Raw genomic sequence first — 16,218 nt, forward strand, 5'->3', positions numbered from 1 at the left:
CTAGTAAGTATTGGATGAATTACTAAAACTCCATTCCATGGGTGTTGGAACTTTTTCATCTTGCACTGCTTACCGTAGTTTCCACAGTATGACATATGTATCGACAACCATGAGGAGCAGAGTAGAGATGAGACTCCATAACAAGACTCATCCCATTTCTCCTTCCTGTCTGTAACTTCCGCCATCCTGTTGGTGCTAGTGCAGTCAACATCCTGAAAAAGGTATTATGCAGATTAGCTATAACATTTGCATAAATCCCATCAATCTGACTGCAGGGTTTTCATTTCCCTGTTACAGGTTGGGACTACTCTGTTAGCTTTGCCTATGTAAATATGGCTCCCCTGCTTCTGTTAAGGAACATGACTGGACTACCTTCTCTCCATGTATCCAGTGGCTTTGTGAACTTGGCTGTAGAGGTCAAAGCGCAAGGAGGATTAGCAGAGTTTATTTGTTCTGTTGTTGGCTGGTGGGTGGAAGGGATGGGGAGATGCGAGCACCCCTGAAAATGTTTCGGGGGAGTGACTCTTCAAATCCAAAAGACAAGACACCAAAATTCTGGAAGAATAATGTGTTGGGAAACTCTTCCAAATTCCTATCTAATCTTTGTTTCATGAGACACAGAAAAAACTTCCTGTTTTGAAGAAGAACTGAACTTTTTTTTTTTAGAAGAAAGAGTTCTTCTGAAAAGGTTGAGAAGCAAACTTGTTCCACTGCATCAGACTTGCCTAGGCTGGGATTTGACCCGTCATCTGTGTTCAGTCAGATGTATGAGGCAATATACAGTTGTATCCAGTTCTCTTTGCCTTCTGCAAACGTTTAACAGAACAGCTATCCATGCAGAGCCTGCTCTTGATACAGATTCTGTGCTCTGGCGTTAGTAATCTTAATGGATATGAAGGCATGCGAAGATGCATCGGCATGGTTGATGTGAGAGCCCTGGTGAGAAAATGTTAATGGGAAATAAATTGGGATTTCTGCTTCTTGCCCTTGGTATGAGAGTACTAGAAGAATGAGTAATTGTGATTGAATAGGCAGAGGCAGATCGTTGTGTTTGCTCCTTTTATCCTCTCTAGATTTGTTTTGCAGTTTAATTCATTTTAAGTGGTTTTATTAGGCTGTGGACATGTGTCTGGCACCATATCAGCTGGCTAGTCAAGGGTAGAGATGTGCATGGAACCGGTTCAGAGGCCCTTTATGGGCCCCCAAACTGGTTTGAACGGCAGGCGGTTCCGCCAGTTCAATACCAGTAGGGGGTTCTGCTAAGGGTGGGGGATGCACTTACCCCTCCCTCCGCTTTTCCCCACCGGGGCTCTTTTGTTTTAAAAGTCCACCGGGGCGGCAGCATACCTCCCTGCCACCCCCTTGCCGCCTTTACTGGAAGTAGGCGGAAGTATCCAACATGCTCGTGCAGACACAGTGAACTTTTAAAACACGGAGCACCGGAGAGAGGGGTAAGTGCACCCTCCCCCACCCTTAAAGCAGAACCCCCGCTCCTGCCTTCGAGCCTCTCCCACCCAGTTCCATGCACATCCCTAGTCAAGGGCAGGGGGGCAAAATTTGGGGCCACCATTGAGGGAAGGGAGAAAGATACAGCACTGGAGACCAGCATGCTATTGGAAAGAGGGAGGTCTAGACAGCTCACTCAGCTCTCCCGTCCCTTTCCAGATCTTCTAGTCTTGGGGCTCTTGTTGCCAAGATAGCTTTTCCCACTTGCTGTTTGCCAGGTTGGTCTTAAATGAAACAGTTGTAATCCAGCATTTAATCCTGGAGGAAGAAGCTGGTTTGCTTTGTATCACAGAGGGCTGGTTGGATGAGACAGCTGGTCTTACCTTAGTATAACTTTCTCCGCCAGGTAATTGATGTAGAATCAGCATAGTGCGACTGGTCAGGCAGGAATTGTCGTCATCATGATCTATAGAGATTCGATTTAGCCCTGCTAACTGAGCAAAACTACACCTTTTAAAGTGTTGATTCTCTTAAATTTAGCAGGGGGAGAGCAACTGGCCCTATCAAGCCCCAGCACAGCAGCCCTACAGTGGCTACTGCTGATATCTGCCTTATTTTTAAAATTTTAATTTTTACACTTCTATCCTGCTCTTTCTCCGAGGAGTTCAGAGTGGTGTACATGGTTATTTTTATCCTCACAACAACCCTGTGAGGTAGGTTAGGCTGAGAGATACTTGACTGGCCCAGAGTCACCCAGTGAGTTTCATGGTTGAATGGATTTTCGAACCCGGGTCTTCCCAGTCCTAGTCCAACACTCTAACCACTACGTGAGCCCTTTGGGGACAGGGAGCCATCTTAATTATGTATTTATTTTTCTATGTAAACCGCGTTGAAAACTTTGGTTGAAGAGCAGTATACAGAGAAACCTCGTTATCCGTGGATTCATAATCTGCGGTCGAGTAAAAGGATCCTCAACGTTGGGCCCCCAGATGTTCTTGGACTTCAACTCCTATAATCCCCAGCCAAAGGCCACTGGGCCTGGGGATTATGGGAGTTGAAGTCCAAGAACATCTGGGGGCCCAACGTTGAGGATCCCTGGAGTAAAAGACACCTGACCTCGGCATATGCGGGGGGCAGGGGGGGAGACACATCAACCTCACTTATGCCGGGTTGGAGGTGGCCAGAAATGGCTGCGGAGGTCATTTCCGGTCACCATTTTGTTTCTTGGAGCCACAAAATGGCTCCCTTTTTAAAAAACAGCGATTTTTAGCCACAGCAAAGCATGGTAAGGAGCTTCCCCCTGGATTTTGCCCCCAAATTTGGCCAAAATTTAGCATTTTTTCACATTTTCCCTGTGACAGGGAACCTACCCCCAATTCCCCATTGATACAATGCCTTGATATTTACGGCTTCTGTATCTGTGGTACAGCAGCGGAACAGAACCCCTGCAAATAGCGAGGCCCTCCTGTATAAATATTTGTAGTTGTGTGTGTTTTTTTATATCAGGTGCCCTGTCTGATAAAGGACTTTTGAGTGAGTTCTCCTGATATTAAACATTAGGGACAAATTGGGAATTGTGTTAGTGTACCACCAACCCTGTTGCCTAAATTACTTCCCAGTTGAGCTTGCAGATGCAATACTGCTGAGTGTGGTGTTTAAGATCTGAAGGTTATTAGTCCTTGTGGACTTTAGTATTCCCATCAAGGCCTCTTTGTCGGTTCAAGTCAGGACTTCCTGGGCTTCCAGTTTATTCCACCTGAGGAAGCAGGCCAGGTTCTTGGGGAAGTCCATGCCCCAACATGCTGCTTGGATTGCTTACCCCTCTTGACTTCTAAACAGGACTGGTTCCAGGGGGCCCTTGGCAAACTCCCCTGTATGGACCTGCTCCTATTTGGCTGGGCCCTGAGACAGGCCTTGACAAACTTTCTTTGGATCTAGGAGCCAACCAATAGATACTTGACAAAATTACCAAATTTAGAGACAAACATTGTGGAGGGTGAGGGTGAACGGCTTCTCCTTATCCCCTTCCTTACTTAGAACAGAAACAAGGCTACCTGGAGGAAATAGTTATTTAGGAACATAGGAAGCTGCCATGTACTGAGTCAGACTACTGGTCTGTCTAGCTCAGCATTGTCTTCACAGACTGGCAGCGGCTTCTCCAAGGTTGCAGGCAGGAATCTCTCTCAGCCCTATCTTGGAGAAGCCAGGGAGGGAACTTGGAACCTTCTGCTCTTCCCAGAGCGGCTTCATCCCCTGAGGGGAATATCTTGCAGTGCTCACACATCAAGTCTCCCATTCATATGCTACCAGGGCAGGCCCTGCTTAGCTATGAGTACAAGTCATGCTTGCTACCACAAGACCAGCTCTCCTCTCCTCTTTATCTGAATATCCTAGTCTAGATGCTGTGGTTAAATTTCTAAGGCTCCCTGGCACCTGGAACTTGTCAAGCCCTGCCCTGAGAGAATTGCTCTGCCACCACCATATAAAGGTTTTGAGCACAGATGTGGTCTCTGGAATCAGCAGTAGGTTCTCCAGAGGACCCTGGACCATCCACAGCTGCCCAACAGTGCTGATCCCTGATAACAGCCCTGCTTCTAACAGCTAATTAGTTGAATGATGCTATCTGGATTAGTCAGCAGGGTAGTAAATGTGTCACTTGTAGGAGGAGCTATTACATCTGCATTAAGAGGCAGTAATAAAGTTCCTTAAACCTTTGCTGGACCCGGTTGACCTTCATAACTTATAGACTTGTTTCAGATCTACCATTTCTGGGCAAGGTACTTGAGCAGGTGTATTCTCCTGGATGAAGCTGATTTATCTAGATCCTTACTGGTCTGGTTTGGGGATGAAAACTACATTAGTTGCTCTGGTTCATTACTTGTGCTGGGAGGATGGGAGAGTGTGACCTTGTTAATTCTTCTAGATCTCTTTTCGGCTTTCATTGTCATTTGCCACAGGATCCTTCTGGAGCACCTTTTGTGGGTTGGAGGTTACATAGGAGGCACTCCATTGTGGCAGCTTTGCTCCTAAGCAGGGTGTGGGTTCAGAAGATGGTTCTGATGTATGTATGATGTATGTTCATCCACATACATGTTCAAGCTTTGCCATTTTTGGCTTATGAAAGCTGCCAGAGAAGCAACTATAAACTAGAGGAGTTCTTCTAGTTCCTCTAGAAGCAACTTGAGGAGTTGATACGTCTCTTGCTGAGGATGTAGTTCCATCCTGCCTTCAATTGGTAACTGTATGCCAGGGCTGCTCAACTTCGGCCCACCATCTGTTTTTGGACTACAACTCCCATACTCCCCAGCCACAGTGGCCCATAGCCAGAGATTATGGGAATTGTAGGCCAGTGTCTGCAGGAGAGACAAAATTGAGCAGCCCTGCTGTATGCACTCTGCAGAAAAAGCCCCATGAGGGTGTGAGATGGGTCCTTCAGAGTGTAAGCTACTGGGGCATCTTTTTCTCTCAAGTCTTTGATCTATTCTTTTCTTTAAATTTCTCCTCTACATCCCATCTCCCTCATGAATTGTGATCCAGAGACCTCAAGTGCAATTGTTTGGGTCTTCTTTTTATTTGCATGCTAGACAGGTCACAGGCCACCATAAGATAAGTCTCCTGTTTCTGGAGTCAGTCCTATTTTCTTGGATGATCCAATCACTATTGATGTTGCTTGACCCCTCATGAAGATCCATAGGATTTCAGTTAAATGTCATCTGGCTGGGACTGAAAACAAGTGAGAAGAGAGAGTCATCACCTGGGTTCTGGGGGGTTCTTACTCAAACCTCACACTGCATCCTTAACTGCTTCTAACTGTTGGCAAGCTGGCTGATGAAGGGGCTTTTTGTGCCCGATTGTTTAAGTATTTCTGTTCTGCTTTTCAGTCATAGAAACGCTTATTAATGCACTGAGGATGATGTCTTACATTGAAACTGTTTTGTTACCTCTGTGGTTTAGTGTGTTAAGTTTTAAACTTTTGAATGTTTTTAAACTTTTGGCTTATTGCGCATTAAAGAAGGCCATTGAAAAAGCTTTGCAGTGTGGAAATATGTATTTCATTGCCCTTATACTGTTTTATTAATGTTTTTAATAAAACATTAAAAAGAAGAAAACAGTACACTATCACAGATGAACAATATTACCAGCTTGTGCAGTGCCAAGTGCCTGCTAAAAGAATGTTTTTGCAGCTCCCTGGAAAGCAAATAGTGGGGGAGCTATTTTGTAGTGTTGTGTATTAGTGCTAAGTCCCCAGTGTTTGGTGAGTGAAACTCAGTGGAGGAACACTGACTCCCTAGAGTCAATATTTAATTTTCAGGCATCCCATCCAATTGAAGTAATTATGTATTCTATTTTGTCTGTCACTTGGAAGGCTTAAAGGAACTCTTCTCCCTGGATCCTGTTTTAAGGTGTGCCTATGCAGCTGCCAGTGGGTGTTGAGTCCCCACCACTCTGCATGTCAGTGAAAAATATTGCCTCTGCTCGTACCTTGCCAAGTCCCAGTTGTTCCGCTTTGTATGTGGCTGAGCCCAACAGTGACGTGAAGACCAAAGGTGTAGAACTCTGCACTCCATAGAAATCTGTCGCCAGGAAAAGCAAATCTTTCCATTGTACTGTGTATATCACATGGCATTCTTTGTTAACATCATGTCACTTCCTTATGTATATTAAAAAAGAACTAGCTTTACCTGCACAGAGCATCTGCACACTAGTACTGAGGTGGTGAGAGCTCCTTCCTCAGGCCGACCTTCCTCCCCAATGCCAGGTCGAGCCATTTCGGGGCATTTGGGAGTCAGGTGGCCCGTGGGAGGAGCACTCACTGCCATCCCTGCCACACCCCGTCCGATACACTCCAGTGTGCCACACATTGCCTTAGCGTTTGATGGATAAGTAGATATATAGATATAGATAGTTATTACGGCTGGGCAGAAATTTGAGGAGACAAAAATGGGCAGGGGCACCACTTGAAAAAGCATAAACACAAAAGAAACCCTTGGGTGCCTCATAAAATCCTTTATGGTGCCTGACATGCTTCAGATAAAAAAAGTTATTTCAGGGCTTAAGCATAAAGCAATGTTAAAACGATGCCAAAAACAACAAAATCCACTCATAGCAGCTCTACTCCTGTGGCCATGAGATGCGTGTTGTCATTTTGCCCCCCTTTTAAAATGCTTTTGCCCTGAACATGCCCTTGAAAAAAGATAACACTTTAAAATCCAAAATGCCTTGGGCTCAATAAAAGATTTTGTGAGGCACCTGAGGGTTCCCTCTCTGTGTCTCACTGGGTAGAAACATGCACAGGTTTTTTTCAGTGCAAACTCTGTGTGTCAGTTTTAGAAGAACTCCCACGTTTGTGTCTGAAGCTATTTTTCTGCAGAGGTGATTAACTGCCTGGTAGCAGTGAGTATACCTGGTGGCCGTTCTGTACAGAAAGTTTTCGGCTACCTGCTGGCAGGGTGTGCTAAGTGAGAATGCCAGGGCTTCACAATGGCTAAATATTGCACAAACTGTGTTCAGATCCACCTGCAGAAGTACATGCAATCCTGCAATTTTAAATATGACTGGACTGGGATTCACACTGAGTGGAGCTTTAAGAAAGCTACTGATGCAGCTGCTAAGTAGCAAGGGCAAGAGGGGAGTCAAGAAGATTAGAGGATTAATGCCTAAGGGATCAGCAGGAGCTGGGGTTGGGGGTTAGTTGCAGAGTGGGATGGGGTGTGAGATTGGAAGATTTATAGGTTGTCCATGCTGCAGCCCCATAACAAAACTCGATTAAGGGACATTGGTTCTCTGTTGACCCATAGTCATGTACTTCTCCCCTGTGTCTCCTGTTTGCTCTCTTACATTCTTGAAACCTACAGCAGCATAGTGAATCTTTTCCTTCATCTTTCTTAGCTTATGCACTTTGCCAGCATTTTCACTTTCCCCATAACTAGTAACATAGCAACTAATTAACTATATTATTATTATTATTATTATTATTATTATTATTTATTCCATTTATATCTCGCTCTTACTCCAAGGAGCCCAGAGTGGTGCGCTACATACTTAAGTTTCTCTTTCACAACGACCCTGTGAAGTAGGTTAGGCTGAGAGAGAAGTGACTGGCCCAGAGTCACCCAGCTAGTATCTTTTTTTTCTTTTCCCGATTTCAAATTTTTATTAACTTTTAACAATAATAATAATAACCATAACAATCATAATAAACACAATTACAAAATTGACTTCCCACGCACCTCTTTTCATGATAACAACTATAAATTTTACCCTTATTATAAAATTAATTTTAAAAACCACAAATTTAAACTTTCCACCACCATTAATCTGCCCAACCTGCATTTCAAATATCAAATCCTGCTGTAAGATCCATAGTAGGAAAATAATTCTTTAAATAAACCAAAAAAGGTTCCCAATCTTCCTTGAAACATTCTAAACTTTGATCTCTAATCAGTGTTGTAAGTTTTGCCATTTCTGCATATTCCAAAATCTTTATCAGCCAATCTTCTTTTGAAGGCAGTTCATTGGTCTTCCATTTCTGTGCATATAATATTCTGGCCGCCGTAGAAGCATACATAAAAAAAGTTAAATTATTTATAGAAATTGCTCCTTGTGTTATTCCTAGCAGGAAGGATTCTGGCTTCTTAGGAAATGTCACTTTAAGTATCTTCTTCAATTCATTATATATCATGTCCCAATAGGCCTTAGCCCTCCCACAGGTCCACCACATATGAAAAAAAACTACCTTCAATATGCCCACACTTCCAACATTTGTTTGAAACATTTTTAGAGTCACCCAGCTAGTATCATGGCTGAATGGGGATTTGAACTCGGGTCTCCCCGGTCCTAGTCCAGCACTCTAACTACTATACCACGCTGGTTCATATGACAAGAGTTCTGAGCTGGAATGAATTTAAGGACTCTGCATTATTTGCTGTTGCAAAATTGGTAAAAATGATACCATGAGAGACTGAACTATAGAACAAACTACAGCACTACCCTCTTACTGCAAGAATTGCTTTCTTCCATACATCCACTTTTGGAATACTTTAGTTTCTATGACTATTGTTGTAGATCTCCAATGTATGGAAATCAGGTTAGGGATGTACTGCCCACCAAGGAACTCTTAGATAACTACCCGTGTTTCCCCGAAAATGTCTTATATTAATTTTAGCCCCGCAAAAGGCACTAGGGCAATTAGCGGTACATCAGAAATTACTGCTAGGTCTTACTTTCGGGGAAACAGGGTATATTACAGGAGGAGGCTTTCTTTGAATAGAATCCTGCTTTATAGCATGCATCACATAATTGTTACCGTGATTGGGTCCATTGCTGGTGATAGATAGCACTGAACCTTTGTATGGAGCAAAAAGTGAGCTGGGGAATTACTAACCAGCAACAGGCCTAATGGGATTGTGCCTATCTAGGTGCAGTTGATCGTCTGGTTAGTAATGCCACTGAGATCCAGGAAACAGCATTCCACTTGAACCAGAGTTCCTATCCCTGCCTGCCCTATCCTTTAAAGCAGTGAAGGTTGGCTTCAAAATATATAGCCTGTTGAAATCTCAGAAGCTAGAGAAGAGTCTGAGCAAATCTTTCAATAGGCCTGGCATAAGGGCTAAGCTACCACTAATTGGTATAAGGGCATCTGTAATATTTTTTTTCCTTTTTCATTCCTTACTTAAGTAGCCTCAAAGAGAAACAAGTATGTGCTGAAGCTGCAGCTTCAAGTAATCTGGCTCAGGCTCATCACAGTCTAGAGTGACTACCATGGGCCATGTTGTCAGTGTTGCAAATGCGCCATTCAATTTTGTGGTTTCCCTCAAGAAATTAATTGTGACTGTTCTTACCCTGAAAGGGGAGCTTTCCGTACTTTGTTCTCCAAATGATCAAATTCTGCTTTCCAAATTATGCAAATGACAGTGCTACAAAATTATCTTGCATACAACTGCTCAAGTTACTTTCTTTCATTGGAATGCAAGCCCTCGAGGTTTGTGGAAGTGTGGCAAGGTGTTTTGAGTAAGGAAACGCCAGGACTTCATGCAGAAGGGGCATGAGATGTCTTCAGGTCTGTGTGCACTAGACCGCCCCACAAAAAGAAAAGCCCCAGCAATCCTACCAACACTTGATATTTTGAACTTAGCAAGAGAGTGACTCTTGCAACCTGAAAGATTAGGGGTAGGATGGGGGTATGGTTTCCCGAGACTTGGGGAAAGAATGAGCTATGTTTTCATTCCTTTTTTGCTTGGTGGGGATTGAAAGCTGATTAGGGCATGAGGGAATTCCTGTCCCTGCCATCCTGTCTCTGCAAGCTGTAAAACACACACGCACACACTCCCCACACCTTCCCAACTTCCTTGCTGTGCAAATAGGGGAAATGTTGCTTTCATCCCCTTTAATATGGAGAATGGAAAGTTAGCAGTCTGGTAAGGTGGGTGGAGAGGCCTTTATTCAGGGCATATGCAGTGGGGGGAGTGTGTGCAAGGGTGCTGCAGGTATCTTGACTGAAGGACTTCATTTAGCAAGGAGCTTATGCCGGGACAAAACTAAACATCCTTGGGTGTCTGCTGATATTAGTAATAGCCAATACTGGTTCAGAGGCAACAATTTTTTTTCTTTCCCCAGCCTATGAAGCACTATTTAGCAGAATTTGAAACTTGGGATATTGTATTGCAAGGAAGATGTTTTGATACGTTTCAATTTTCTGTGGGTTTTCCCCACTCAGATGGGAAAGTACTGTGGCAAGAACAATCCTGATAGTACTGATTTGCATGTTCATATTATGTGGATTTTCATTGCTAAACATAGATACTGTCTTTTTTTTTAAAAAGTAGCATTTTCTGTTCTCAGTATTGGATAGTACAGCAATTACTGCGTTTGCCTGGTCCCCTCTGGTGAGAGACTTAATCAGGCAACCATGAATTACTACCTTAGACTCCTAAAAATGCACATTGGCTTGTAGCTTTTGTGGGCAGACCTGCAAAGCTTCCTCACTGAGTTGTGTGAGTGATGACCTTTCAGTGCAACTGCGGACTTTCTTACACAAATGACTTTTTCCCTATGTAGAGCAATGATCCTACATAGGAGCCCAGTGAGAGACTGTCAAATGGGCACTGTCAGCTTGTCCCTGTGGTCATGTTAAGTGAACTAGTATGCACAGACCTCTGCTTTTCGCTAGTGGTGTTCACAGAACCGCACCTCCGCAGTCTGGTGCCGGGGTGGGATGTTCTTTAAGAGTAAGGGGGTGCATTTACCCCTCCCGGCACTCTTTTTTAAAAAAAACTTCTTGGGGCGGCAGCATACCTCCCTGCCGCCCCTGCCCCCATTTTCAGCCGGAAGTGGCTAGAAGTACCTCACCCACATCCGACGTGTGCACGCACAGTACATCCGGCCACTTCTGGCCAAAAACAGGGGCAGGGGCAGCAGGGAAGTACACTGCCACCCCAAGACTTTTTTTTTTAAAGGAGCGCCGGCGGGGGGAAAGCGGCGGGAGGGGTAAGTGCACACCCTCCCGGCCCTTAAAGAACACCCCACCCCGGTGCTGAAACTTCGAACTGCTCCACATTCGAACCGGTTCGGAGGCCTCCACAATGGCCTCCAGATTAGTTCATGCACATCCCTACTTTGAACAGGGCTATGGTTGCCCTGCTGACTGTTTTGGTCATGGCGCTACGTTCTTTCTTGTAAGAGAGCTTTGTACTTCATGTGGTTCAAGCATCCAGACATGTCTGTCACTTGTGCTTCCATAAACCATTGTTTCACCGCCTTTTACCTTTTCTGAAATCATTTGAAGTAGAGGGTGGGAGCTAAGGTGGGGTGGCCTTCCAGGTTACTATGGGGCTGACGCAGTACTTTAAATAGAGGGAACATATTTGTGGATGTCACTTGTTGAACTGTCTGAGAACCACACTGAGGAGATCTTGGATGTCTTCCATTTAGTGCAGAATTGCACCTACCATTTGGGGATCTGGGTATATTCCCTGGCAGAATGCTTGAGCACTTAAACTATGGGGAATGAGGGGTTTGGTATAACTCTTTTCCCCACAGAGGGGCTGGTGAAGGGCCAGGAAGGAGGGGAGCAACCTGTGAAGCAGGTTGTTAGAGCGGTGATCTCCACTAACACTCTACTTTTCCCTTCCTTGTCCAGGTCCATGATAGCAGCATAACCCCCATCCGAGGGAGAGAGCACTAGAAGACAGTGGGGGGGCCTGCGCCTGTGAAGGATGCTGAAGAAAAGCAGCCTGGTTCTCTGGGGCGTGGTGCTTTTTGTGGCCTGGAATTCCCTGATCCTCTTCTTCCTGTGGACCCGGCCTCAGTCCTTCTCTGACCACAGCCACCTCACCGAAGAGGTTATCCGGCTGGCCGAGGACGCTGAGTTGGAACTGGAGCGCCAGAAGGACATCTTGCAGCAAATTTCCCGTTACAGTGCCCTCTGGAGCAGGAAGAAGGCTAATGAGGCTAAAATGCATCACATGTTGGATGCAGCATCTGCCCAGCCTTCCACGGCTGTTTCCTTGCCTCGTCGTCGTCAAGTCTCTGCAGACGCTATATTGCCAGTTGTGGTAATTGCCTGTGACCGCAGCACAGTCCGCCGTTGCCTAGACAAGTTGTTGCATTACCGTCCCTCAAAGACGCGGTTTCCCATAATTGTGAGCCAGGATTGTGGACACGAGGAGACAGCCAGAGTCATCGCCTCCTATGGAGATGCTATCATGCACATCAAGCAGCCCAACCTAAGTGACATCCCTGTGCCCACTGATCACCGCAAGTTCCAGGGCTACTACAAGATTGCCCGGCATTATCACTGGGCTTTGAGCCAGGTCTTCCGGACCTTCAAGTACCAAGCAGCCATTGTGGTGGAAGATGACCTGGAAGTGGCTCCAGACTTTTTTGAATACTTCCAGGCAGCCTTTCCACTCCTGCTAATGGACCCAACTCTTTGGTGTATCTCTGCCTGGAATGATAATGGCAAGGAACAGATGGTAGATGCTGCCCACCCGGAGCTTCTCTACCGTACGGATTTTTTCCCTGGCCTGGGTTGGCTTCTGCTTGCTGACCTGTGGGATGAGCTGGAGCCCAAGTGGCCCAAGGCCTTCTGGGATGATTGGATGCGGCAGCCTGAACAACGGCAGAGCCGTTCGTGCATCAGGCCTGAAGTGTCACGCACTATGACTTTTGGCCGCAAGGGCGTGAGCCACGGTCAGTTCTTTGACCAGTACCTGAAGTTCATCAAGCTCAACGACCGCTTCGTGCCTTTCACCCAGATGGACCTTTCTTACCTCAAGAAGAATGAGTACGAGCACTCATTCCTGGCCCGGGTCTACAATGCCCCTGAGCTGCGGGTAGAAGAGCTTCAGGGTAACCAACACCGGGAGTTGGGCACTGTCAGAGTGCAGTATACCACTCGTGACTCCTTCAAGGCCTTTGCAAAGGCCTTAGGTGTCATGGACGACCTCAAGTCAGGTGTGCCCCGTGCCGGCTACCGGGGCATTGTCAGCTTCCTTTACCGAGGCCGCCGTGTTTACTTAGCACCGCCTTCTGACTGGACAGGCTACGACCCCAGCTGGAGTTAGCGGCTGATGATCCTTAAGCATGTTGGACTCTAGTGGGGGGGTGGGGTGGGGGGAGATTGTATTTTCTTTTCTTTTTTCCTGTGTGGCATTCGAGTGCATTCCAGGGATAAGGGTTGTTTTGTGCACTTAAAATACTGGGGTGGGAGTGATGGGTTGTGAGGATTATTTTGATGCCCCAATAAGAGGGTGAGGTGGAGCATTCTGAGCTCTCTTGAGTCTACCCTCCAGTGCCTGTCCTCCTCCTTGACATGGTAGTCTGCCAACTCAGATCCTTGGTGGCTTCTCCAAGCTGATGAATTGAGGTAAAAGTCCAACAGTGAACCAAAGCAGCAGCCCATTGAGGTTTTCCCAGTTTCATTTAATTCATTGCTCAGCTTGTTTGGTCTTTATTTTGTGCAAACCTTAGGGAAAAAATGACAGTCCTCTTCTTGGCTACCAAGTGAGTTCTCATCTGAGCATCTTTGGATGCAGGCTTAGAAAGCAGAAAGCTCATTGACCACTGAGCCTCTTAGAAGACCATTTTTATTGACCATGTTGGCCGTTTTTGCTTGGGTCTTCTGGGTAACCCAATTCTTTAACCATCTTGGGCTGAGGCAGTAGATATGAGCGTTGTGCACTCACAAATGCCATGTGACCATGGCTCAAGTGGCAGTGGGGGAGGTGCTTGGCAAAGGAGTGTCTGGTCAACTGGCCCGTTCTGTAAGCTGCAGCAGACAAGCAGAAGCCTGGTGGGCAGTACCATTTCAGACTGCTGGTGGGCAATTAAATATCTGAAAGCTCCTCTGCATGCAAAACTAGCATGTCCAGGAGAAAGAGTTAGGCTAGCCTTTTCTCTGACACGCTGCTGTTGTATATGCAGGGCTGTTTTATGTAGAAGAGCATACAAACATGCAGCCTTTCACCTGCAGTCTGAAATGATGCAGTTCCCAGCATGGATACATTATGTGGGGCTTCTCATGTGTGAGAGCTTGCAGAAAACTCTGTAGTCAATGGCATGAGTTTCATGTGGCTTATAGGACGTTTGTGTAACTATGGTCTACATCCCTTTGCCAGGTGAGCAAGGAGATTCCCCCTCCCCTCAGGCTGCCTTAATTCTGCTTGAGGACCCCTCTCCTGCCTAAAGCAAATCTCAAGGTAGACTTTGCTTGGCCCTCAGTGGCATGTCCTTGCAGTTGGTTCCTTGAGCTGCCATATTGGAGTTCGTCACTACCATGTCTGTGGGAGGAGTGGGGAGGAGAATTCCTGAGGCAGCAGCACACACCACAGATGGGGCTCTCCGGCAAAGGAGCCCAGCCTTATTCCGTGGTGCAGAATCCCCCTTCCGCATTCTTGCCTCTACGAGTTGCCGCTAAGCTGCTCCAGAGCCACTTCACGAGGTGGGTGTGGGCAAGGGGCTTCAGACCTCATTTGGCCAAAATTCAGACCACACCAAAGGGTAGTATTTTGTTTGTTTGGATGCTGTATTACTTTTGTCTTTTTTTCAAAGAAAAAAAAGTCTCCATGGTGAGTGGAGAAAGAAAAAGATTCTCTGCTTGAGAGTACTACTTCAGTAAGGAATTTCCCTCCTGCGGTCAAGTTCAGTGGGATGGATGTGGGAGGTCTTCCTTCCATATCTGTGTTCTTTCTCATCAATGTTGGTGAGAGAACAGGAGTCGGTGCCTTGTGGTGGGAGGGGACTACACTGAATAGACTGTATCTGGTTCTCTATTTTTTCCAGTGTCCTTCTGGAAAATGACAGTATTGCTACAGAGCACTGAGATCTCTAGGGGATGAGAGTTGTCCTGTTGAGAGCCCACACCTTGAAACTTTGCTATTTTTAAAGGGCAATCCCTTCTGAGATCTCTTAGAGGAGGAGCTTCTATCATTGGATGCACATTTGGAGGTTTCTGGAAAAGAATTTCACTTTGATAGAGGAATAATATGGAGCAAGGCTTCACCCCATACACCTGGCTGGGACAGTCCCTCCATTGAAGGCAAAGACTCTTCGGTGTGGTCCATTCTTCTTCATTTCTCCTTGGTGTACATGCGTGAATGACCTCATGGACCATGGGAAGATGGAAGCATATGCAGTGATGGCGAGCTGCTCATTTCACCATCAAGCCTAGAAGCAATTCCAGGGCTGTTCTCCCTTTTGGCCACAAGTTCTTTGACATCTATGAGGTTCTGTTGGAGAGGGAGGGAGTGCTTTCTGTTCCCCTTCACACCAAGGCCCATAGTTCCTGAACTGGAAGCCAAATTAATAGGAGACGGTTAGGGAAGCTACTTTTCTTCCAGCACAGCTACTCGTCTTGCCCTTTTCCATTTCCCCCCAAGAAGGAGTTGGTACTATCCACCTGTATGACTCAAAATTTCCCCACCACCATCTACTCACCTCTGCCCCCACCACAGATGGCGGCTGGGCAGTATTTTAAGAAACTGACTCCTACACTTCCTTTCTGCTTCAACAGTCAGATTTGATTACCTGTTCCTTTCCCCTACCCCTCACTTTTAGGACCACATAGTCCTCTATTTTTCATTATTCGTACCATTTATTGCCTGACCTCTCCTGTGATGTGGTCTGTGTGTGTTTTGTTTTGTCCTCTCTCACGGTGCTACCTTTAGATCTTGGTTTAGGTGGAGGAGAGTGGGAAGAGGTCAACTGAGAATCCCAGGGGCAGGAGTAGAGTTTGGGTCAGTTGGAGAGAATCCACCAGCAGCTGCAAACAGTTTGGCTTTTTCTTTCTTCCCTCCACTCACAGAACTGTTTGTTTTGGAACCTCCAACTGGATGTAAACTTTGTGACAAATTGAGGTGATCAAAGGTGTGTCTTGGAGAGATGCTGTTTTTATGTTCAGATTTCAGTCGGCGGAAAAAAGAATTTAAAGATGCAAAAACTTATTTTCAAGAATAAAAGTCGGTCCCTTTCCGACAACCTGTGTCTTTGATCTCATTGAATCATTTAGTGTATGTTAGTGTAAAGTCAAACAAAGGTCAGGAAAATGTAAACATTGCCTTGTTTTAGATCAAAGATCTAAAATCAGCATTCTGTTCCTAACTGTGGCTTGTCAGCTGTTCTGAAAGAGCACAAGTAGGGTATGATACCGATTGTCCTTCCCTCATGTTTCTCCCTGGAGTATGTGATCAGACACAGCATACACATCTGAACAGGAGAGTCCCCTTCTGCTATGAACAGAGAGCATACCTAAGAGCCATTAGTAAACTTATCCTC

The 16,218-nt window shown here is 45.8% G+C and overlaps 1 protein-coding gene across 8 annotated transcripts in view; it reads left to right on the top strand.

The window, feature by feature from the left end:
- MGAT1 (alpha-1,3-mannosyl-glycoprotein 2-beta-N-acetylglucosaminyltransferase) overlaps positions 1-15,921 on the top strand; it is a 47,235-nt gene extending 31,314 nt beyond the window's left edge. For all 8 annotated transcript variants that reach the window (XM_053299601.1, XM_053299603.1, XM_053299599.1 and 5 more), the window contains one exon: positions 11,585-15,921. In XM_053299601.1, coding sequence (XP_053155576.1) covers positions 11,661-13,010 — 1,350 coding nt within the window. In that variant the 5' untranslated portion in view covers positions 11,585-11,660 and the 3' untranslated portion in view covers positions 13,011-15,921. The remainder of the gene's footprint in view (positions 1-11,584) is intronic.
- The last annotated feature ends 297 nt before the right edge of the window (positions 15,922-16,218 follow it).

The sequence above is a fragment of the Hemicordylus capensis genome, chromosome 2 (genome assembly GCF_027244095.1).
Source record: "Hemicordylus capensis ecotype Gifberg chromosome 2, rHemCap1.1.pri, whole genome shotgun sequence".
Classification (NCBI taxonomy): Eukaryota; Metazoa; Chordata; class Lepidosauria; order Squamata; family Cordylidae; genus Hemicordylus; species Hemicordylus capensis.